The sequence below is a fragment of the Clytia hemisphaerica genome, unplaced genomic scaffold, assembly GCF_902728285.1.
Source record: "Clytia hemisphaerica strain Z4C2 unplaced genomic scaffold, Clytia hemisphaerica genome assembly, whole genome shotgun sequence".
NCBI lineage: Eukaryota > Metazoa > Cnidaria > Hydrozoa > Leptothecata > Clytiidae > Clytia > Clytia hemisphaerica.
The window spans coordinates 544268-570611 of NW_027103359.1; the positions used below are offsets into that span (position 1 = coordinate 544268).

Here is a 26344-nt window from a genome sequence, read left to right on the forward strand (position 1 = left end):
CCCGAAACGAAATGATGGAAATGCCTGATAGCGTACACACCAATGCTATCTATAAGCCCATGAAGCTCTCGAATATATTGAAGGCCTCAAAGAAGAGAAATAAATAATTTGCTTCTAAATGTCTATAATCAATACGTCTCTACCTAAGCGAAATAACGTGAATAGTGTTAAACACTGGCGGGATTGAATGATTCAATTTTCTTTTTAATGGAGCGAGTAAATTTTGAGATTAACTCGATTTTCAAAGCTGAAAGGTTCATTAATTATAGCTAGGTCTTACCTGAGCGTAGAGTCATTTCTGGTTCATCATACAAATCTTCTTCGTATGGCTGTTGAGCGGGCACTGGTGGTGGCGAGGGCGGAAGGGCGTCCCGTTCGTCAGGCTTTGGTGGTGCGGGGCGTTTTGGAAGATCCGTTGGAGGAGTTTCTTGCGGTTTCGTGCGTGGTCGTGGCGCAGGGCGGGGGCGTGGTTTTGGTTTGGGTGAACCACCACGTTCGGTGTGAGCTAAAAGTGAACATTCATGATATTCATGGCGTTAAATTTCATGTTGTAAAAATCCATAGAAAGGTACAACCAATTTTCAAAGTTATGAGTCTATGATTTAAAGTATGAAAAATTTTTCTCTTTAAATCTCTTTTAATTATAACACAGAAAAAACCGATCAATTTACATCTTAAACCAACTAAGTAGATCTGTCTCTTAGATTCTTCCGTAAAGAAAAGAAATTTACTATGCAGTCTTCAGATGCTTCATTATGAGAAAATCTTTAAGGCTTGGGGACACGAGAAGTTTTTTTCGCGTTGGTGCAATGCAACATGGTCCATCCCATCAACACTATGGTTTCTTTTTTGGTTTCATGTGACAAAAAGTGAGGGAAATACCCAAAAGACACGAGGAAAAAAAAGTGAGATTTCACTTTTCTTGGTAGAAAGAAAAATGGGATGGAGACACGAGAAACGTTTAAGGTTGGTGGGATGGAGCATGTTGCATTGCACCAACGCAAAAAAAAACTCTCGTCTTCCCAAGCCTTTACCAAAATAATTTTTTTTTCTTTTCCTCGAAGAATTAATAACCTTCAATTCCGAGGTTAAAAGGTTTGTGGTGCACCTGGTATGGAAATCAACGACATAACGGAAGGAACTTGAGAGGTATTTGCAGATTTTAAAATCAACAAAGTCATTCAAATTTAGTTAAAAATGCAACGAGAGCTTTATTCTTACCAGCTATAGAACCCACATCAATATCAAGTTTGCGTTCTAAATAGGTATCAGGAACCCAGCCTTGTTTATCGAAATCATCCTTCAATAACAGCACAAACAGCCATCCAGAATCGGAAGAGATGAGTTGCACAAGGTCTCCTTTGGTCAAACGAATATCATCTTTGCGATGTTGGCCCGGGTCATAATCCATCAACGCCACAAAGAAATGAGCATCCTAAAAAGGAAGACAGACGATTATTAGTTACACGGTCTTTTAGCAGTACATATATTGTACATATATATCATCTTTGCGATGTTGGCCCGGGTCATAATCCATTAACGCTACAAAGAAATGAGCATCCTGTCAAGGGAGACCGATAATTATTAGTTTGAGCGGTACATTTATTGGGTCAGTAAATTCGTCAGGCGAGGCTTGTCGAGATTTTATACACTCAAGTATCTTAAATCATAGTCATTGTAAAAACACTGGTCTGGAAGATTTTTGTCTCTTTTTATTGTTAAAAGATGGAGCTTACGTACCAAAATCGAACTTTTTGATCATGTGATTATAGAATAGACCAATCCTAAGAGGAGATTTTGGTAACGTGATTAAAAAGTAAGCAAATCGCAACTTGTCTTTTGTTTGTAACAAAAGAAAATTGAACAAAAAGCCAAAAAAACAATACATTGCCAGACCGGATTTTTTTATAATGACTATGCTCAAATATAGGTCCTACCGACGGGGAGTAGGTAACATTCCGACTCTTTATAGACGCAAGTAGCCGGTTTATCGCGTTTACCTTGACACCCGAACGACACTTGAAGAACAAGTGCAATGAGAGATTTGAATTACAAAATATCAGTCAATCAAAACGGTGCAAAGACCTGTCAGAACTTTGAAAATCAGTAGAAGTTATTGTATCAGAAGAAACTTATGAACCAGTGCCATAGCAAAGATAATAAAGAAGTAATATCCTATGTAAAACAATTTAACATCGATGCGTAGGAAAACACACTTTATAGCGCCATTAACACATATCATAAATTGTCAAATTTCCGTTACAGAAGATTAGAAGCATTTTTAAATGACAGGTAAAATCTTTCATCTAGTGACGTCATAGCTCAAGCTTAAGGTGTGTCAAAGTTGTGACAAAGTCGTAAATTATAAAGAATGCCCAAATCTGAAAAACAAAAGAATCCAGACAAATAGAATAAAATAAAATAAAAGTTTTACCAGAACTAAATAAAAAAATTGAGGCAAAAAAGTAGTCAAGTTTTGGCCCTAGAGAGATATTTCTGAGACCCAGCCCATTCTGTTAAATTTGCAGAGTGCAGAAGAAACCATGTATCACTTATACTGAACCCTGTTATAATATACCAAAATATAAGAAAAAAAGAAGCGTACCATTTCTGCCTTAGAATCTTCTTCTATTATATCTTCTAAAAATTTGAAAATTAAATCAAACAGGAAAACCTAAAGACTGATGGCTAAAATTTCATCCAATATAACGACAAAACCACTTTACTTAAAAATACATTTATGAGGTATTTCAACGAATGATGAATGAGAAACACGAAAATTCTTTTTACGTTTAATATCAGTAATTGCTTTTCTTAACAACTTTGCGAATTCATTATCACGCTCACCACAATTTAGAGCTTTAATAGCGCTTCAATAAAAATAACATGATTAATTTGAACCAAGATTAGAGTCGTTTACATTCCGTGTAATACAGTAATATGGGTGTTATATGATAATCACTGTGTGAAATCAAGTGCGTATTACTTATAGGTAATGAATCAACGGATCCTGCACTAATGTACTTCCCAGTTTTCTCAAAGGTAACGAATCGAGTGGGAATTGAACCCACGACCTCTCGCTTGCCGAGCGATTGCTCTCCCAACTGCGCTATCGGTTCGTTGCTATTACACTAGTTCGTAGTAGACGAGGGGAGCGACGTGCTCAATGTTCACCATCCGGTACCTGAATTCTACAAATCAATGGAATTGCCACGAACTGAGACACAGCTAGTGTCCAATCTCCAACCAACCCGCTAACTTTGAGATGATAATATGATAATTGTTACGGGATAATATCAGTTTATATAAACTAAAATTTGTCCTTTTTCCATTATTTTTTGCCTATTTTCTATTATGTTTGAATCATTCGTCTAGCATTTCTGACTCTCGCTCTGAGCAACACATAAAATCAATGAGTCGATTTCCCACCTCTTTAAATGTTGCGTTCAGTTCAAAGATAACCGAAGCGGCTTGCCGTGGACGGGCCATTGTTAAAGCAAACAAAAGACTGTCTAAAGGTTTCACACTTCTAGACTAAGGGGATATTCAAGGCGCTAAGTGAACCAGCAGATGGTTGTTCAGGCCTTATGACTAGGTTTCTCAAAGTCCCGAAATTGCACTGTGACTTTCGGATTGTTCTGTACGTTTAAAAAATACCGCTGTTTTCGTATGAATTATCGGGCGTAAAGCCATAGTTTCTAGAGGGGTCAAGACCCCCCCTTAGGTAAGAAGACCCCCCCCCCCTTAAGTGCTAACCACCTTAGGAAATTCATTTCAAATTTCACATTCCCTTAGAAAATCAGTATAAATGAAAAGATTGTACAAGAGTCATAATTCAAGGAAGATCCCCCCTTATCTAAGAAGACCCCCCTTAGGTAAGAAGACCCCCCCCTTAACTGGCAACCCCCCTTAGGAAAGTCATACTTTTAACACCCCCCTTGCTTTTGGTTCATCAAAACCCAAGACCCCCCCCCTAAATGTAGGCGTGTATAGGCTTTTACGATTTCCCTTTTCCCTGAGGTTTCGATTTTCTGTTGCTTCCAAACTAAAGAGCCAAATATACAGTATTGTGTGAATCACACATCGACAAAAATATTGTACTACACATCACTGAAAAGACACTTTTGATCAAACTCCTCCTCTTTTGCTTCACACCGTCATTTCAAATTACTCAATCTTCAGAATTAGTAATGTAACTAATTAAATTGTTTGATATTGGTTTTGGTTGGTCAGGATTGGTTTATATTGACCAAACCAGTAATATTATTGACCTTCCATAGTTTTTTTTCTCACTAATTGGAAGATAGATTTTTTGTTTTTTTTTAAAAAGCGATGCATTGTGGGATTGTTTCGGGAGTATTATTAAGAGATTTCTATTGTAATACTCCCGAAACAATCCCACAATGCATCGCTTTTTTAGAAAAATCAAAAACTCCGATAAGATCTATTCCAGAAAAAAATACCCCTCCCCAAATATTATGGATCAAACCCACTAGAACTTTTGCAAAAAAACATCAGTATATATTAGACTCTACGGGATTTTTGGGTAACTCAGCAGCCACAACATAGTAACAACAACCGTCTTTAAATAACCGTCTAAACTAGATAAATAAACAGCATATCGCGTGTCAATTTAGAATCATCCATCTCCCAGTCACTCCAAGAAGACATTTCATTACCTTGCGTTTGCCATACATGCGAGCCACTTCTGTCAAACATAACTGTGGAATCAACATTGCGGTAAACTGGACACTGATCGATTCTTTATTTCCAGCCAAGTCAAAAACAAGTTTATAACAGGAAGATAACCAGTGCTCAAGTACAACTATCGGGCCGAGGGACCCTTTTAAAACGAAAAATCCTAAAAACTTGTAGTGTTTACTTTTATCAGTAACAGGTTGAAAATTTGTTTACAATCGTTTCATTATCTAAACAACTATCAAAGAGTAACACAAATTTAAGAAAAACTTCAATCTCTTCTTTTTTACTAATCACCAGGCAATTATGGTAATTTTCGTCAATGAAGGTAATTAACTTGATTTCAAATACCGTATGAAAAACACAAAAAATCAATATTGTTATTCTTTTGTTAGTGTATTCTCCACAGATATCTAAGCCCGAAGGGCTAGATTTGCGGCTTTAAGCTTTCTCCAGCAAAAAAAAGTGAAGCTAAAATTTGACTTTTTAAATTTCGTGCCGATGGATAGGATCTAGCATTTTGATTGTTTTCGGAGCGCGAGATCAAAAAAATTAGGCGGCAAACGCTATTTCACATCTCTCAAACCGGTGAAATTGCATATTTTAGTCACGTGACTCTGGTAGGAAATCCTTCCAAAGATGAGCTTCACTTTTTGAACAAAGCTGCAAATCTAGCCCTTCGGGCTTTACAGATATCTGTGGTATTCTCTCTCTGATTCTGTTGCTCCCGTTATATTTGTCTCGTTTATTCAAGTTTAAAGACATTACTTTGATATGACCGATTTTAAGAGTAACAGAGGCAAACCTTTCATCATTATTCGCTCAAGATAAAGTTAGCTAATTGAATTTCAACACCAAATTCAAAATGTAATCCAGTAAAAGAAATTTAACATAGCAAACTAAATGCAAAGTTTTTTAGCATAACACATTTATCTCAGTAAATACTGAAATCTCAGCGCTAAAGCAGTTACAAGCTGTTCCCTGTATATATTTCTTGCGAGAAAACATGGCTTATAATGAGGAAATACACGTTTTTTTATAAGAACAAACTATATAAGAATTCTTATATATAAGGCTACTTTGGCCGAAATATTAAGAACAAGTTAAGAACATTTTAAGACTTTATGGACTCAAAAACACCCTATTCTTAGGAAAGTGGTCAAAAATATTCACAAAATGGTCAAAATAAGAACATGTTAAGAACATTTTAGGCCTAAAACTCAAAAAGTTTAAGAACATCCATGGGCTTAAAATATTTTGGATGTTTTTATAAAAAAAGTGTATTTTTCAACGTTTCCTTGCAACGGTTCAAAAGGCATGCTGTGTAAAAACGGTATTAAAAATATTTTTGATGGTTTCAACAAAATGGAATACTTAAACTATGACTGAGCTTATTCCTCACGTGTACTGTGAAAATTATGTCTTGTTGGGAAAACCAAAAATAACAAACACTGACTGAAACTCGGTAGGATTGATATTCCCCTATTTTTTATCCCTGGGGATTTCAATTGTTTTGTTTTCAAGTCAGAAAATTCAATGGGGATTGAAAAATGGTAAATATTTTGCAGTAAGGATTGCTTTAATAGATTATTTTCAGTGGGGACAAAAACTGGAGGGTAATTTTCCAGCGGGGCGATATTTTTACCAAGTTTTCCAGTAGGAAGGGGTCCCAGTGGGTCTGTGAGAAGGGGGTGTGAAACAGGACGACTTTCAACTAATCACAATAGATTTTTTTAAGTCATCAAAGTCTTCTTTGGTCAATTTTCAAAAAAGGATTTCTGGAAAAAATATATATTTTATACAAAAACAGCTCAAAAAAAATAACAAGTGTTTCACCATCACTTGTTTTATATTCAATTTGAAAAGCAGAGTTTTATGTTCAATTTGAAAAGCAGAAATGGCTTTTGGGGTCTAGTTTTAACCTTCCAAAAAGTGACCTCCTTAACAGGGGGCTCTTAATCTGAAATAGCTGTGGACTATTCTAGCTATTTTCTACATAAAGATATCTTTTTAATTACCTCAAGGCGACCCATCATATCAATGTACGAATCAAAACCACCAAACCAACCTACATCACCATGCAGAGGACTTCTCACTTCGTAAGAATTCTTACTGGTCACAGTATCATCCAATGACAAAGTTCTATTGGTCAAATTTCCACCAGAATAGGTTCTTTCCCTGGTTACTTTATAAACGCTGGCTAAATCTTCTGTCAATCTTGTATTGAAAGGTCTGTTAGTTGTATTTCCACCGAAATGAGCTGATTTATTATTTGGTATATCCTCAGGTTTCCTACCGTTGGTCAAATTTTTATTGAAAATTCCTCGGTTGAAAGTCTTCTCCAAAAATTGATTCTCCTGAATATCCAGAGCTGAAGTCAACGGTGTTTCTCCATAAAAATCAACTTTTTTCGTTCCTTCTCTTTGAAATTCATTTTTGCTAGTGATGACGTCATCATGCTTGGAGGTTGAAAACAGACCATGTTTTTCTTTTGTTATTATACAACAGGAGAACATTTTGAATATCAATCAACCAACCGATTTGATGAAATTTGGATGATAAATATATACTTTTGTTTGTTTTAATGACCTTTTTTGTAATTTCTCTAAACAATACACTCACTTATAAGTTCGTCTTATGACTCTGTTAGTTGACAGTATAAATTTGACGTATCAAACTAGAGTGATCAAAACCAGGTCATATAACACAAATCACAAACCCAATTGATAAAAAACGACCAAATAATCAGGCAGGCGAAAATTATACCTTAAAATTTTATCTGCATTGTGGAATCCACACAGGGCTCTTACCCCTGAGGAAATGACACTACACATTTTTTTTATAAGAACAAACTATATAAGAACATGAGGCTTTGATGGCCAAAATGTTAAGAACATTTTAAGGCTTTGCAGACTTTTCTACGTGAAAATGGACAAAAATACTCAAAAAATGGCGAAAATAGGAACATTTCTAGGCTTAAAACTCAAAAAATTAAAAACATCTCAAAGTTTTAAAATTTTTAGATGTTCTTATAAAAAAACGTGTATAATTTTTAGAAACTGACGCAGTTCAAGTTGAACACCAAAAGAATCTTCTGAAGGATGCGTATAGTCTCCTTATAACTTCAGAGTGTCTCAATATTTTCAGTATTTGACAGACTTAGGGGAATAGTCAACAAACTTTTTCAATTTCTGTATAGAATATTTCAAAATAATTTCTCAGAAAATAAGACTCATCCCAAACAAAGCTCAAAAAGCTTAAAATTATTCAATTATGAAAACTATTTTCAAACAAATTCTTCAAAAGATTATGGAAATCATCCTCTAGGGGGACATAAATAAAACTACTAAATAAGAAACTTGACTCATCCTAAGCTTATTTAAAATGGTGAATATTTTGACTGGGATAATATCCTTCGTTTGATCACGTTTGGTAAATTTGTTTGACAACTGATTTAAAGATACTTCTCCCTTTAGAACACCAAAGAAAATAATTTTTTCTAGCTGCTAAGTTATATGAATATATCTATCGAAGTTTCGTTTTAAAAGACACCTCAACAGCTTAAAGAGCCTTACGGAAAATTTTGACCAATGTTTTGTTGATCTAAAGCCATTCCTGGTCGCAGCAATTTATGGGAGATAAAAAGGATCATGGGCCATTAAAAAACTTCTACAGCCCGATTCTGTGTGGCGTCATTTTTACCCACGATAAGCGATATTTCATTTTTCTGAATTATAGCAACACCATGATAGCTCAAAGTCTTCAAATATTTCCCAGTTTAAACCTGCGCATTGTTTTTTGTATGTTTTTGTTTCGTGGGTGAAATTCATGTCAGTTAGGAAGAGGATAGTCCCTGACTGAATATTGCTGAATCGGTCTATTGGTCATATAGCATCATGATAGACTGGACCGAATTTAGTGTTAACCACGATATCCAGGCTGTAACTTCCCCTTCTATTTTGATGTTTCTGGTTAACAACATGGTCTTCCTATATCGAACTATATTGCAAAATCGGGAGGCATGCGTACTTTTATAAATTCAATGATTATGCGTATGTAAGAATCAACCAACCTTGAATTTATAAACATCTAGGAAGACCAACAGTAGAAATATCAAAATTAAAATAAAGTTAAAGCTTGGATATCCAGGCTAGACCCATGTTTTTCAAAGTCCAACTTTTTCATTTATTCATCATAAAACCATTATGCAGATAACAAGTAGAGTTTGAAAATAGACTTTAACACAGAGTTTTAACATTAGACTTACAACCTTAAATCTAAAAGTTCAAAAATGGTTCAACAAGGCTTAAAATATAGCCTGACCACTGACTTTTATATACCCCGGACCAAGCTTCTCAATCCCAGCCAAGCAAAATCTTTGATCGGAGTTTTTTGAAAAGTGGTACCCTAATGGCGGCACTACTCGGTAGCGGTGTAAATGCATCGAGAGCGCTAGGTCTACTTTTCCTCAAATTCTTCTGATGATGTAGCGGCGTTAGACGTTAATTTTTAACATTGCAATGGTACCAATTCCAAAAAAACTCCAATCAAAGATGGCGGATATTGCTTGGTCCAGGGATATATAAAGGTCAGTGGTAGCAAAACCCAATGAAAGAAAGTGGACTGGAAAGGTAGGCTGGAATCGTAATTCTCGCCCGAATTTACCCATAATTCCTAATATAATTTGACAAGGCTAGACCATAGATTTATAAAGCCCGAAGGGCTAGATGGCGTACTTTTGCTGGAAAGTGTACCGTGGTTAGGTAGGAAATCCTACCTAGGTCACGTGAAATTACAACAGAATTTCAGCACTTGACCAATCAGGAAGCTTCTCGGGTTTTCGAAAACAATAGCAACAATATTTTTTCCAATATTCACTTTTTTTTTCGCCTGCGATGGCTTAAAGCACGACATCTAGCCCTTCGGGCTTTATAAATCTATGGGCTAGACCCAATTTTTTAAATCCATCATAAATCCATAAAGTGTGGATCGACCAGATAACTCCGCACTACACCCCATCGTCTAAATATCATATTCCTTCAATAACATCAAAAGTGAGATATCCGAGAGAAAAAAGTCTGAAAAATCAGAATTGAAAACAAATGTTCTATTTGAGGGATAATTTCATTAACTTCAAAGGTACCCTAAACTAAAACATGTTTTGGAAGATGAAGGTCTGATTGTGTTGATATAAGGAAGGTTTTCAATAATTAATGGCGAATTCATCTAATCGAAAAGATCTTCATAGTTTACGATTCTGTATTATAAAGCTAATACGAAAGAATTTTAAATTAGACAATACACATATACCATACAATATTTGCATAAGGTATATGGTATATAGACTACAAAATAGCGAGGCCAACTCAATTTTGTTATTTTATAGCCAAAACCAAACTCCATAAATGAATTCGTGCCTTTCTTATAGATAAACTATTAAAAGGTTGTACATTCTTCAATCATGATGTTCGCCACTCTTAGTAGTATACCGTACATGCTATAGTTTGCTGGCGTCCTCTAATAAATTCAAGTTAGTGTCTGCGGTTTTGCTAAGATTAAAACAGGGAGTCACTCTATAAACCTCACATTCAGGTAATGTAAGTTACTAAACAAGTACAATCATTCATTCTGCATCAAGATATTGCCATAAATCTTCTATTGACATTTTAAACTGGAACTTTCTCATGATCAGAGTATTTACATTTCTGACAACTAAAATTACCCGGAAATCAAGCCAAGGAAAAAATCTCTTTAAAAGCCACAGGTTTCTGTCTTGCGTACACTCTTTCTTTATAAGAACAATATAATAAGAACAATGAGGCTCAAAACCGTCTCAAAATGCCTAATATGAACAGGATAAGAATAATTTGAGGCTCGACAAATTGCCAAAAAAATAGAACAGCCGAGCTTCGACAAAAATTTACTGGTTCTTAAAAAAAAAGAAGAAGAGTGTGTCACTTGTTGATTAAACCCAGTTGGCGAACGATGTTTTCTAATAGAATGTTTATAAAACGTTATGTGGACGTTATAATGTACCACGTTTCCACGTCGTTCATTGGACATTTTGGACTTTAGTCCGGGAGCCGGGAGAGGTCAACCATAACAGTCGAAGAGGCACGCGTAAACATATCATGTTATAGCACAATATCTGAATTTGCTTGCTGACTGACTGTCAGAAATTTATTTGTAGTTGTGTATTTCACAGACCAGAATACAAAAATAGCGGAAAATCTTTTGACGTCAATTACAAAATCACAAAATCTTCGCAAAAACCAGATAGAGCCTTTTCACTACTAAACAACACTCATATTCAGTTCGAAAAACATTTCCACATTCCCACTAAAAAGTAAATCTGAAAAGTTTGAAGTCGTACACCAAACTTTACTAGAAACACACTTAATATGTTATGCATATATCTTTTCACAAATCGTACAGACCGTATAACGTATTATAAAATTTGTATTATGTTGAAATAGCTTCAATAGAAAGCCTATTCTGTAAAACACGAAAGATATTACATAAAACATTATAGCACAATGATATAATTCATGTGGCTGTTTTGATTTTATGTCGCCGTGCAATTATAACAACTCTCAAAAGAACACAGCGAAAAACTGAGTAAAAAAAATTCGCATTGAGAAAGGTCTTTAATATCACCCCTTGAAACTATCAGGATCCTATAGATAGCTGATTAATTCACATACGCCTGCAGCATGTGAGAGAGAGGTTCCGACCATTAGTCTTACGACATTGCATCGCTACCTAACAACAATAGATTGTCTGCAGAGATGACACCTTCTGTCTAAGACTACAGAGCATAAAAATATATTTATCGAAGCCTGCTTTTTAAAAATGGTGTAGATTAGATTTGGCGCAGGATATTTTACTTTGCGGTTCAAAATTGCAGCCTAAGTAATGTAGTAATATTTCCTCACTGAAAACCGTAAAGGTCTACTTACACTGCCGTCCAACGAACGTCGGTAATTCATGTAGTTGCTAAGAGCGATGACCTTTTTATCGATGGGAATCGTTTCAGGTGCAACGGATTGACTTCTTATGCTCTTCACAGGTCTGATCAACTAAAATTAATCACAATTTAAAGGAGGTAATCACAGTGGTCAAAGCAGGACTTTTCGTCTGAGACGGAAAATCGATTTTACATAGCAAATTAGCACATATTCTTGCAATTTTGGTTAATTATGCAGAATTTTGAGACAGAAAAGCCTCTATCTATCTCGCAGAGAAGAAAATCCGACCGAGACGGAAGAAATTTCAACACTGTGATCAGATCCTTTCTTTTATCCTCAAACTTTACCCTTCTTTCCGAATTGCATGGCCCGCAAAACAACAGATTCGCTTGACCTCGCCTCTTCGTTCTTTTCAAATTTCCTTTAAAGAATCTCCAAACATTAAGTTTGTCATGTGCTTAAAATTTATTTTTGTTTTGCTGGAATTCTCAGGAAGGGACAAATTCACATTAAAATATATTTAGAACGCCGTGATATTATCCCGCAACAATTATTGTAATATCATATAACACCTATATTATTGCATTACACACGTGATATTATCCCGCAACAATCATTGTAATATCATATAACACCTATATTATTGCATTACACGGACTATAAACGACTTTAATTTTATGAAAAGAGGTATACAGACCTTGTTATTAGTAAGCGTGCTAGCATCCACGTTTTCATAATTTTCAACCACGTGGGAAATTTGTTGATCTTCCTCCGTAGGCGTTTTACTGAAAAATAAAATGAATATTAACTCATTAGCCTGTAACAAACTCATCAAGATAAAAGGCAAAGTTCTAATTGTTATAGGGTACACCCATTGTTTTCAAATCCCGGAAGGGGCTAGATACGAAACTCTTGGATGGGAAATAAAGCCACTCATCCAAATTGGGAAATGAAGCCACTTTTTTCAAATCCAAAACACGTGACCCGCTTGTCTTTAACACAAAATTTCTAGGGCGGGGCACAAGATTCTACTTAAGAAATATCTGAATTCGCTCCCCTAGAGGGCTATTGTTTTTGGTCGGAGTTTGGTTAAGATTTTATCATAACAACAAAACAATTGTATCTCTTTTCCATCAAATTAAAAAATAAATACAGTTTTACTCTAAAGCAAAGAAACCGCTAAATTCAATCCGTCGTCAATACTTCAACGCAAATCCTTCGCTTTTTCTTGCCCTCAAATCATATTATTCCAGAAAACTCTTACAATATAACTAAGCGAGGAATAGATATTGTTCATCTGTTCAACAAGTGACAAGTAGACAAAAATGATAATCTGTAAAAACCAAAATTAGCTTATTATCAGACAAAGAAAATGTCATCATCTAAGTTTATGATATCATCTTCTTAAAACAGATTTAAAATTTGGCTTTGTGGTCTGTTATCAAAAAAAGAATTTAACATTTAAACATTCAAGAACACTCCATCTTTAAGAAGTCCTATTTTCCGTCAGCAGAATGATTTCAAAAAATCTGGAAATTCCAGAAGGTTCCTTAAAAAAGGCAAAAAAATAAAAGGGTACCTTAAAATTTTACCGGTTTGGGTCATGGGTACTCGTGTTAACAGGATTCAACTTTAGGTTAAAATGGGCTTTTCAAGAAAAAATGATATCCATGGCTTGATATCCAGGGAGCTAGTCCAAAAGTAAGAGTACCCTTGTGATGCTCAAGGAGGATCATTCGTCAAAAAACGTGATCCAGGGGGTAAATTAGTTTGAAAAATGAAAAAAAAAACACTCTATAAGCTGAACAAGCTACCAAGAATATGTCCAGAAAATATAGTCAGAGATTCGATACTAAAATCTATCAAATTCCACAATCTAAAAGTTTATGAGAAACACCCCACAAAATTATTTTAGAAACGCCCAATCCTCAAATCAAAGCAACACAATAAATACTTACGCAATGTCAATGTGTGGAAGAGTGCCGCCATTTTCTTTATCTTCGTCTAAATCGAGAACGAAGTAAAATCAGGTGGCATAATATTTCAGTTTTAAGTCAATACATCTTTTCGACCGTAGCCGCCAATTGCCGAGCGGGCATTTTTTTGTCTCGCGCGACTACGGTCAAATAGGTGTATCTGGTTTAAATATCTGACCAAAAGTATTAGAAACTCGCTCATTCTCGCGTGAGCTCGTTCGAGTTATGCATAGATTCAATTGGTAGGGAAAATTGCTGATTTGATGTTTCCATGTACCAGAAATAGTTGCAAGATATTTCCTTCGTAGTCAGGAAGCGTTTAAAGAAAATGAAGAAAAAAGAAGAAGAAAAAATGAACTTCTTGTAGAATAGCGCTACAATTACCATTTTCACAAGAATAAAACTTAACAGTCTTAGATCAGAAACACTGTGAAAAATTGTTAACCCAGTCAAAAGATATCAAAGAAAGTTTGTTTACTATGCTTGACTCAGCAAAAAACACGCATAGAACGCATTTAGGGCTCAATCAGTTCCATATCGGTTACAAGGAAGCAATATTATAAAGCATTCTTAAAGATCATAGGACGAGTGTGATCCCGTCCATATCGGTGGAGTCATGGAGGATCACAAAAAAGCACTGTTAAAAGAGTGTACCTTAAGTGGATAAATTTTGGCGTGGATTTAATTTGGCGATTGGCCAAAATACGATTTTTGGCGGGGATTTAATTTGGCGAATTGGAAATTTTGTCACACTGAAATGGGTGAAAATTACTCAAAAATATACTAAAAAGTTGTCATTTTTCACATAACTCTCTTTTTGTTAAATTTGGCGGGGGTTTAATTTGGCGAATTGTCGAATTTGGAAATTTTGGCGAGTTTGGGCACAATTCGCCAAATTCGCCAAATTTAATCCCCGCCAAAATTTATCCACTTAAAGTATTCATCCATTCTTTCAAACTCCCATCCATATCGGTTACGAGGAACTTTCGAAGATTCTCAGTCTCAAAAAGAGTTATTTTTGAAACCAATCCCTTTTCTAAAACATTCTAAATGTTTGAGGACCTCCAAGAAAGCTGTCGATGACCATTCAATTCATTTCATGTATCGATTCACATATATCCGGCGAATAAAAATATATAATTATTTGTATCATACACTATTTTACAAAAGAATAATTTTATAAGAAAAATAAGGCTCAAAATCACTCAAATTCAAGCAATTTGGGGTTAAAGTAGACAAGAACAATTTGAGCCTCAAAGTGCCAACAAAATAAGAACAACCGAGCCTCAGAAGAATTTTACTGGTTCTTATAAAAAAAAGTGTATTTTATAGGAATACAAGGTAAATTAATTCGATATTCACGAAGCCAAAATAGACATTCTTATACATCGAATTTACGCCAGCGTGTCGAATAATTAATTATCAGATGCCGGATTTTATTTTAAAACTGAAATATATTCTCATTTTTATAAAAATTTGGGAAATATGAGATTATTTTGAGATTCGGCAAATGTCCTGCTTGAAAAAGTAAGTGAGAAAGGAAGTCGAAGCTTCTGTTAATCAATCCAACGATCGAGTTAGCCTTCTTGATCTTGGTGTAGATGTGTTCTTCGAAATTCAATTCACTATCAATAATCACTCCAAGATCCTTCTCTTGATCAACATGTTCTAGGACAGAGCCAGCGATCTCGTAAGGATGTGCATGTTGAATGTTCCAGAATTTCCCTAGTGTCAGCACGTGGCACTTGTCAGGATGGAATTTCAACAACCAGTCACCAGACCACTTTTCCATTGCCTCGATATCGTGCTGAAGTCTAATTGCATCTTCAGCGTTATTGATTTCTTCAACAAGCTTTGTGTCATCGGCAAAGAGAAACATTTCTGAGTTGGTAACTTCAGCTAGATCATTGATGTAAATAACGAAAAGGAGTGGACCTAAGACACTTCCTTGTGGTACACCACTTTGCACCTGGCATTTCTTAGATAACTTTCCATTGACCTTCACATATTGGTAACGATCGGACAAAAATGCTTTCATCCAACCAAGTACCCTTCCTCTGATACCATACGCTTCGAGTTTTCTTAGTAATCTGCGATGTGGAACGGTGTCAAATGCCTTTGCGAAGTCGAAATAGATTACGTCAACAACCTTATCATTGGATATCGAGTCCGCACATTTGTCTAAGTAGTGAAGTAGTTGTGTCACTGTCGATCGCCTACCCATGAACCCATGTTGTTTGGTTGATAGCAACTTCTCATTCGTGAGGTGTTCCATTATTTGTTTCTTTAGGATTCTTTCCATTACTCTACACGCAACTGATGTTAAACTAACGGGCCTGTAATTTTCTGCAAGGTTCTTTTTTCCTTTCTTGTAGATCGGGGACACATGTGCAGTCTTCCAATCATCAGGTAGTTTACTTTCTACGAAGGACTTGGCCATGATAGTATGTAAAGGACCAGCTATGTAAAAGGCCAGCTTTTTCAGCATGACTGGGTGAATCTCATCAGGTCCTAGCGATTTATTAGGATTCAAACCTTTTAGTTCCTTTTTGATCATGTCGATTGTTAGATCGAATGCTACATCTGTGTCTGTTCTGATGGAAACTCAGGTAGTGATCCAGCAGGTTCATTCGTAAAAACACTGCAAAACTGATCCTGTAGGATGTCAGCTTTATCCTCATCAGTAAAACGAAGTGATGATTTATCATTTGGATCAAGGAGAAGAGGGGAGATTCCCGTTTTGGTCTTCATTGAGTTCCGGATATGCTTCCAAAACTTCTTAGGGCTTCTTTTTGCTTGACCACAAATTCGTTCTTCTAGTCTTCTTCTTTCTCGTCTGATCTTTCCTGTAACCTTGTTTCTCGCAGTAGCGTAAATAGCTCTATTTCTCTGTTCCGAAGTTGTACCTATTGATCTTATCCATTTGCGATGAAGGCGACGTTTTTCTTTTAAGCTTTGTTGAATATCTTGATCGATTGCAAAACTTCCCTTTTTTCCGTAGGCATGTTTCCCCTTCGTACGAGGAACGTACCAATTCCTAAGCTCGAATAGTTTATCTCGCAACATCTTCCAGCAATCATTTACGTTTGCATTTCCTGCTTTTTGATGGAAACCTGTAACCCAGTCAGAGTTCTCAAGATGTCCTTTCATCGCTTCAAAATCTGCCTTATTGTAGTTATAGTTTTCAGTAATGCATTCTGTTTCAAGGTAACATTCGAACGTAAATGATAGAACACTGTGATCACTTTTATGAAGTGGTGAAAGATAGGTTATGTTGCTAACCTGGCTTTCTTCATTTGTCAGAATCAGGTCAATAAGTGACGGCGTATCGGTACCTCTAGCTCTTGTTGGTTCATCGACGTGTTGGTAAAAGAAGGAGTCTCTTAAAGCTTCGAGAAATTGTTCGTCTTCCTTCGTGTCATCGTGAGGAGTTGACCAGTTTTCCCAATTGATATCTTTATAGTTGAAGTCTCCGACGATACACTTATGACTGTATTTCTTATTCATTGCTATTTCTTTCAAAAGAAGATTAAGTGTTGTATTGTTTTTTGCTGATGTTGGCGTGTTGGTTGGACTTCGATAAATACATCCAAAAAGCAAAGAATCCGCTCCTTTGAGTTTGATTTCCAGCAAGCATACCTCCTGAAATTCACTATTTGGTGTCACTTCGACTACATTTTTGATCGATTTATGTGTCAAAACGATGATTCCACGTCCATTATTTAAGGCATTTGTTTCGTAGGGTTCGGAGTAGCCTTCAATGTGGTAGTCTTGTATGAGACGTTCTTTTTTCGAATGTTTCGGTTTTACTTCACAAATTGCAATAATATCGGGTTGTTCTTTTGAAATCACTTCATTTAGTTCTTTTTTCTTTATTTTAGTTAGTTGGTCTGCATCTATATATTAATAGCCGTAGTCTGTATGTCAGTTTGTTTTTTGTTGGTTTGTTTTTTGTTTGTTTTTTGTGTGTCACTTTCGTTTTCGCAAGCAATGTTCTTTTAAAAGATCACTTTTGCTTCTTGCTCCACAAATGTGTTAAATCAGATTCGCGCCGTTTTATGAAAACTTTGTTTTGATTGATAGATTAGACTTTTTTCTTTTTTTTTCTTTCTTTTCTTTTGTTTTATGTTTTCGAATGTAATTAACGACCTTATTTGATTTGAGACATTCGAATTCTTTTCAAAACAAAAGAAATCTTTTAAACAGAATCTGTTAAAGAAAAGAACAAATGTAAAATAAAACACAAGAATCACAAGACAAGTTTCGAAAGCATCCACCAAAGGAGGACTTCAAAATATCTGTTCTGAAGGCACGTTCCAGCTGGATATGGCGGTCTGTTCTTACCGAACTAAAGAAAAAAGTCTGCTGGAAAAAAGTGGTCTGTTCTACTGAAGATTGGGACCAGCTGGAAAAATATGATCTGTTCTACTGAAGATTGGGACCAGCTGGAAAAATATGGTCTGTTCTACTGAAGATTGGGACCAGCTGGAAAAATATGATCTGTTCTACTGAAGATTGGGACCAGCTGGAAAAATATGATCTGTTCTTATGAAAAAATAGTCTGATATCTTATATTTATAAATAACGTGTCTAAGAATTTCCTATCTGTTCTGAGGGAATTTATAAAAAGTCCTGAATGTGTTTGCCTGGAGTGGCAGCTGAAAATTCTCCATCTGTTCTACAAAACATCTGGAAATTGTGGATCTGTGCGAACTGTTAGCTGGAAATTAAGTTTCTGTTCTTAAAAGTCCTTCAATGTCAAGCTGGAATTTAGCGATCTGTTCTTATAAGATTTTGTCAGCCCTGGTAGATAAGAACAGTTAACTCGCGTAAAATCAATCGCCTGGTAATTTCGTATCTGTTCTGAAAGTTTTTTTAACTCCTAGCTGGAAAAATATAACTGTTCTGAAGTAAAAATTTCTCGCCTGGAAAACGAGGAACTGTTCTTAATTTCGTGGAAATCCTTCCAGCTGGCAAATCAGAACAGATATTGCCAAATTTTAGGTCGGTGGCTGCTTCTGAAGTTTGTTAGAACAACAGCAACATTAAAAATACATTCGAAAGGCGGTAAAAACTAGAATTCTTACTTCGTAAAAAGGGACCTTTAAACATGTATGTCGATTATTATTTTGCTGTAAATCTAAGTCATTGTTGAATTTGAAAAATTATTGAAGTTATGACGAAGTTATTTTATAAAAAGCAACATAAAATTGCGCTATCACGCTTTTTTCTCTGCCTGTCCTAGCTGCCTTCCGGGGAGACTATGGTTGCGAGCTGACTTTCGGCACTGCCCCTCGGACCCTTAGCAGAATAAAGAGAAGAAAGAAGGGAAATTGTGTGAATTTTAATTCACTTTTTGGAACTAATTTGACCAAATTTCTATCTTTCTGGGGGTAAAAAGTTGAAATGTTCCTATTTTTCCAATTCTTAGTGGGACTGAAGATGATCTTCCGATTTTTCAAACTGCCATGTTTCAAAAAAAGCACCCTTAAGGCCGGCACATACCCATACCCATACCCTTCTCCCCCGGGTTGCCTTTTTTCGACGAATCTCGTACCATGTCTATTATTTCACTCCGCTTATCTTGACATCAAAGTTTTCCTAAACATCAAGAACTACGGCAAATGTAACGCGAGCGAAGCGAGAAAAAAAATCTAATTGCAGAGCCGTCTCGGACGTCGCTGGTCGCTGGTATGGTGTAATTTGGGAATGACGCCCTTTTTCTGCTTTCTGATCATTTTTGCCACAAAAATCTTTTTCAAAATATAGTTAAAAGATACGTCACCCGGGAGGGATAGAGTCTTGTAGAGTCAAACTTTGAAGAGAATTTTTCTCTTTAATTTTGATTTCATCGTGTTTAAGCCACCTTCCCAACATCCAAAGGACTTTAAATGCGTTCAGCAAACAGCTAAACCGGCGTGCGACGCCGGGCACCGGCTAGTTAGTATATAGTATGTTAAGGTTTTTTCGTGTTTGGATTATTGCCGATCTTTGCCGTTTTTTGCAAAACCCCGCACTCTCCAGACTCCATCTTTTTCGGTTTGATTTCGTGCCTTAGCATCTTCTGCCGCCTCTTTGTACTTTTTTCTTTGAGCTGGAGTTAGATCTTCGCAAATGCTCATCCCCTTATAGGCATCAATTCCTTTTAGCGCTGGGAGATTTCCAAATACATTCATTTTCTCTTCCTCACTGTTCAGAGTAACAATGAGGGGACGCTTTTTCCCGTCTACTGATTTGCCAATTCTTGAGATATACTTGATGTTAACTTTGACGTGGAGCTTTTCGATGAGTGTTTTCACCCATGCTTCATCTTTTTTGGTAGCATCCTCTGTCGTTGGATCCTCAACACCATGGATGATGATGTTCTTTGATCTTCTGATCTTATCCCTTTCTTCTGCTGTCTCCTCCTCGTGGACCTCTTTAACGGCAGTCTTGATATTGTCATTAGGCACTTGGACATTGGCAGAAGTTGCTGCAGCATACGATTTTTTACATTCCTCTTTCAATGATGTTAAGATTTCCGTTCGGAAGGTTTCTAGTTTCTTTTCCAGTTTACTCTCTACATATTCGACAGTATGAAACGCCGAATCATTAGACAATTTCTTCTCGAGATTAGTGAGCTCTTTTTTTTGAGATTCAATTATCTCGAGAAGGTGTTGTTCATTAGACTTCAATTTCTTAATTGTCTTTTCGTTTTCTTTAATCGTCTCATTTAATTTTGCAAGCTCGGCGGCCGTTCGCAGGGATGGTTGAGGTCCAGGTTGAGGGGAGAGGACCAAAAGATCTTTATTTACTTTCACACAATTTTGACACACGTATTTGCATGCGTTCGCATTTAATTTACTTAAGCCTTCGAAGTTAGTAAGAAAAAGGTGATGAATTTCTAAACGATGGAAATTTCAATTTTGCGGGAAATTACAAAAGCTAGGAGGGAAATTACAAAATCTAGGAGGGAAATTACAAAAGCTAGGAGGGAAATTACAAAATCTAAGAGGGAAATTTCAAAAGCTAGGAAGGAAATTACAAATCAACATTTAAGCAAAAACGTCAATCGAATTTCAATCAACCAAGAGATTATATATAATATCTGTGAATTAAGAATTTTATCAATTTTGAATGATATTCTATTTCGTGATTAGAAAAGGGATGTGCTGACAATGCATAATTAACAATAGATTTTCTCAAAAATTGCGAGGAAGGGAGATTGTATTTTTCTTTTAGTTTTAAAACTAATGTTTTACAAGCATATGGCGGCAGAAAATACATTAAATTATGTCCTTTAAGATTTTGAAAATTTCATCGTTGGAAAGGCCAAGGATAATTTTATAAAAAAAATATTCTAATCATTTACTGACATTATTCAACCTAATACACGTTTTTTTATAAGAACAAACTATATAAAAACATAACGCTTCCATGGCCAAAATGTTAAGAACAAGTTAAGAACATTTTAAAGCTTTGCAGACCTTAAAACACCCAATTTCTTAGGAAAAGGGACAAAAATACTCAAAAAATGGCGAAATTAAGAACATGTTAAAAACATTAAGGCTTAAACTCAAAAAGTTAAGAACATCCGAAGGCTTCAAATATTCTTTTGATGTTCTTATAAAAAATGTGAATTGTTCTTGGTTAAAATTGTTTACCGGTACGAACAAGTATTAGCATACCTTTCCTCGTGACGTACAATTTCTCAAACCTTCTTTAAAAACACTTCAACTTGTCTTTGATGGGTGTTAGGCGTGATTCAAGTGTAAAAACTACATTACAGTACTAGTACTTATAACAACCAGTAAAATTTGATGAGACTCGGCTGTTCTTATTTTTTGGCACATTGAGCCTCAAATTGTTCTTATCCTATTCTTGATTGAGGTATTTTAGGCGTTATACTCAATTTTCACTACTTTAACCCCTAAATTGCTTGAAATTGAGTAATTTCAGGCTCAGCATTGTTCTTAAGTTGTTCTTTTTTGTCGGTATTTTTAGCCTCAATGTTCATAAATATAATGACGGTCAAAAAATCGTTCTTGTCTTTAGGCATGGTACCATTGAGTTTCAAGCCCGAAGCGCTAGAGGCGAAATTTTAACCCTTCTCAGACAAGAGAAATTGAAGCCACTTATTTCCCATCCCAAACGCGCATAGAATGTGCCGTAATCATGACGACTGATTGTATCTACCAGTTCCTTTGTTTTGGAGGACTACAGTTTTTGAAATCTACTAATAGATTTTGGTTTCAATCCGGCGTTTGTGTAAAAACTACACGCGGACGTTCTGGATGGGAAATAAGTCGTTTCATTTACCATCCAGGAGTCTCGCCTCTAGCCCTTCGGGCTTGAAACTCAATGCATGGTACAGCATGGCGCTATCCTAGAGATTGATAATCGATACAAAGCTTCACACTTTTATGTACACGCTTTTTATAAGAACAAACTATATAAGATCATAAGGCTTCGATGGCAAAAATGTATGAGCAAGTTAAGAACATTTGAAGGCTTTTCGGACTCTAAAGCATCCGATTTCTTAGGAAAATGGACAAAAATGCTCCTAAAATGGTGGTAATATGAGAACATGTTAGGAACATTTTTAGGCTTGAAACTCAAAAAGTTAGGAACATCCGAAGGCTTCAAAAATTTTGGATTCTCTTACAAATACGTGTATAAACTTAGGCGTTTATACTTTCATGATCAGAACTTTTTTTGAAAGTTTATGCTACTAAAATGTATATGTGGTAAAATTTCACGATGTTTAGATCTCGGGAAATACATATTGTGTTTACAAATATAGTATAAAATCTATTCACGTTGATAAGTTCGCTTATTTTTCAATGATATCTATCATAAAAGGTTTTTACAACACACTTTTTTTCTCTTATGAAAACAATTTTATAAGAACATTGAGACTCAAAATCGCCAAAAAATAAAGAACAATCTAAGAACAATGCTGAGCCTGGAATTACTCAATTTCAAGCAATATAGGGGTTAAAGTAGCAAAAATTTGGCATAAATCCTGAAACACTTCAAACTTACCCTATAAATAAGAACAGAATAAGAACAATTTGAGCCTCAAAGTGGCAATAAAATTAGAACAGCCGAGCCTCCCCAAAAATTACATGATTCTTATAAAAAGAAGTGTATCATAAAGGTTCTCTTAGAAAATGTAATCAGAACTGGTTTCTTAGAAACCGCACTTCTACGAAGTATCCATTTAATTGCTGAATGTGACATTATAAGCTACAAACAAACCATTGCCTTTATAAAATGTGATGGAGAACTCAAAATAAGAAATGGAGGATGTTGATTTTTTTTGTATCTCCGTATTCATCCCAATCATGCAATTCATTACGTAATCTTTTCTTTTTTTCGAATTTATAAAATGAAACTAGTGACACATGACCACGGTTTTTCGCCGGGTTTCTGTATGAAAGATTACGTCATTATTGTTTATCTAATCTGTCTCTATAAAAAGAGGCAGTTGTTGACTTTCAGATTCACAACTGCAAGGATTCAACAGTAAAAAAACCATCATCACTTATCGGCGATAAAAGGACAAACGATTTTCAAACAATTTTTTAGTTCTCAAAAAGACAAGGAGGTAAACTTTGTTATACTTTAATGATTGATTTTCAGGATTTTTTTCTTTAGTTACTTGCACTAACAAAGGAATCTAAAATTACCCAGGGTGGTCAATTGACGAGGCTTCTTCTTGCGCGAATAAGTTTGAGAAACCTGACTGTATCTTGTAGGGAGTCTATCATAATTAGAAGTACAGTGGACTTTGACTAAATCGGGCTAGAATGAAAAGTCTGATTTGTTCGAATTAAAGAGAGATTCGAATTGTAGAGAGTATTATAAAAGGGAATTGAGAATTATTTTGAATAGATCTTATCAGAGTTTTTTATTTTTCTAAAAAAGCGATGCATTGTGGGATTGTTTCGGGAGTATTACAATAGAATTCCCTCGAGGAATTCCTAAAAGATTTCTATTGTAATACTCCCGAAACAATCCCACAATGCATCGCTTTTTTAGAAAAATCAAAAATTCCGATAAGATCTATTATAGAAAGATTCGGATAATAGAAGTTCGAATAAGCGAGAGAACATCCACTGTAGAACCTTAAAAATTATATATATCACCCTCATTTTCCAGAATGCCACACGTCGCGGAAGGGCAAACGCTAAAATTATCAGGGACCATCTATGAGAATATCACTATGGGTTCACATTCGACACTCATTTTGGAAAATGCTACAACCAAAGGAGACATCATTGGAGATAAAACAACAACAATCACAATGAAAGGGAGTTGTACTGTTGGTGGGAACGTCACTGGTGGTACAGTCAACATTGGATGAGATCAATTTCTACATTTTTCAAAATAAAAACTTATATTATTGCACTCTAATATCCAGACGGTGTCAATCGAACGAATCGAACGCCGAATCAATCGAACGCAATTGTACGCAATCGAATAATTGCAATTCGATTGTCGAACGCAATCGAATCGCAATCGAATATTACCCAGGATTTGCTGTTCGATTGCTTCGATTACCGAATATTACCCAGGATTTGCTGTTCGATTGCTTCGATTACGTTCGATTGTATTCGATTACGTTCGATTGATTCAATTGTATTAGATTTTATTCGCTTTAGTATGGTACTTAAGCGCTCGGCCGCCCACGCTAAGAAGCTCTAACAGAGTGATCCAATTTAATTTAATCGCAATCAAACTCATTGTACATAATCGTAATCGAACGATATCGAAGATTAATCCAATGTAATTGACAATCAATCGAACCAATCGAAAATAGTCAAAAATCAATCGAACCAATCCAACCTTACTCGAACGCAATCGAATGTTACCCAGGAATCGGCCGTTCGATTGAGATTCGATTACGTTCGACAATCGAATCGCAATTATTCAATCGCGTTCGATTACGTTCGATTGGTTCGATTGCGATTTTTGTTCGAAGTTGTTCGATTGACACCGTCTGGTAATATAATTTGTTACATTTCCACAAATTCTGTTGATTATAATATCGTTTTATCCAACCTTATGTTCGAGAAGCATCGTAGATACATGTTTTTATAAGAATTATGTTCAGTTGCCAAAGTCAATGTGTTATTCTTCTTAATTTTTTTTGGCCAATTTCAATTTTCGGATGGAGGGGGTTACTTGTGTAAAGAAGGGGTACGGGGATGAGCCGTGCTGGTCAGGGTATCTCTTGTCACCTCCATCAGTCCCACGTAGGGTCGCAAAAACACCAAAATAGAAAAATCAGTCCCTCGTAGGGTACCTTTTTGGTGATTTAGGGAAAAAGTAGAAAATTTTGAGAAAATTTGCGAGTTTTAGTTCCATTCTGGATCACTTTTTGCGAAAAAATGAGTCACACGTAGGGTCCATTTTTCGAAGTTCAGCGGCACACCCCGTCGGTCGGCAAGGGTAGTATTGTCCCCCCGGTTTATTTTCATCAAGAATAATTTCATCGAGGGTGAAGAGATACAGAAAAGATTGAAGGATGAAATAAACTTTTCTAATAACACGTTTTCAGACTTATAAATACTTTTTCAATGTTTATTATTTGAAAAATGTATTGGTAAAATAAAATTCAGTAAACAAATCACCAAAACTAAATTTCGGTCCTTTCCGTCAGCGCGTGTCGAGTTATGACGCCCAAAAAAATGAGACTAAAAAGTTTAAATACTTTAGAAAGCATTTTTTTTAAAGCGATCCTACAGTAAAAGCATATGCATTTTGCATTAAAATACACTTTTTTTTATAAGAATATCCAAAAATGTTGAAACTATTGTTAAATTTTGGCCTTTTAAGTCCTAAAAATTGTTCTTAACCTGTTCTTATCTTTACTGTTTTATGTTTTCGAGCAATTTTCCTAAGAAATTGGGTGTTCTGGAGTCCGTAAAGCATTAAAATTATTTCTGAACTTGATCTTAATATTTAAGTCATAAAGCCTTATTTTCTTATATAGTTTGTTCTTATAAAGGAACACGTGTATAGCTGAAGATTTTCTAATCAACTGATGAATGCGTAAGCAAGAAACTTAAGGTATTGAGAATTTTAAGAAACATCTAAGAAACATGCTGAGGCTGAGAATGAGAAAATAACATTTTTTAATTCGGTTTTCTTAAGAACCTTCCAATTCAGCCTTCCACGAGGCTGATTATGTCAAAAAGTTTAGAAACATGAAAGAAACATTTAAGGCTCAAAAGGCCGATTTCTTAAGAAACATCGAGGCTGCTTGGTAAAAAAAACTAGTTTCTTAAAAAAAACAACGTGTACACCGTTTCTTTAATCTTTATGTAGTAGTTGAAGATATATCTGCCGGCATAAATATAGATATCTAATTTAACAATTTATGTGTACAGTGTAACCGCATTACTTCGAATAAACTTCCCGGGCGTTTATTAATTTTTTTTGGATTTTAAGAGAGGCGTTTATTTTAAGGGAGAGGCGTTTATTTTAAGGGAGGGGCGTTTATTCGAGGCGCGTTTAAAAGAAGTCAGGTATTAATTCGAAGTAAGACGGTAATGATGAATGAAGTCTCGTAAGCTAGCAAACTTGGCCTTATAGAAAAAATGTATTTAAATGGTGCAGTCAGCGCTGTGGAAGGATGGGTTAAGAAGTAGAGGTGCAGCAGTTCATAGATATACTGTAGCAGTAAGCTCTTAAGCACCTCCTCTTATGAAACAA

The 26344-nt window shown here is 35.6% G+C and overlaps 1 protein-coding gene, 1 long non-coding RNA gene and 1 other non-coding gene across 3 annotated transcripts in view; 1 reads left to right on the plus strand and 2 right to left on the minus strand.

Moving 5' to 3' along the window:
* The window catches only part of LOC136821605 (SH3 and PX domain-containing protein 2A-like), a 46592-nt gene that overhangs the window by 245 nt on the left and 20003 nt on the right, over positions 1-26344 (minus strand). Inside the window, exons 15-19 of the mRNA XM_067077826.1 lie at positions 13625-13670; positions 12364-12451; positions 11658-11777; positions 1222-1435; positions 281-505 (exon numbers count right to left, since the gene is read on the minus strand). Coding sequence (XP_066933927.1) covers positions 281-505; positions 1222-1435; positions 11658-11777; positions 12364-12451; positions 13625-13670 — 693 coding nt within the window. The remainder of the gene's footprint in view (positions 1-280; positions 506-1221; positions 1436-11657; positions 11778-12363; positions 12452-13624; positions 13671-26344) is intronic.
* On the minus strand, positions 3047-3119 carry Trnaa-ggc (transfer RNA alanine (anticodon GGC)). Its single transcript has one exon. It is a non-coding gene; the product is annotated as a tRNA-Ala (tRNA).
* On the plus strand, positions 23044-24748 carry LOC136822055 (uncharacterized). Its single transcript, XR_010848850.1, has 2 exons — positions 23044-23231; positions 23786-24748. It is a non-coding gene; the product is annotated as an uncharacterized lncRNA (long non-coding RNA).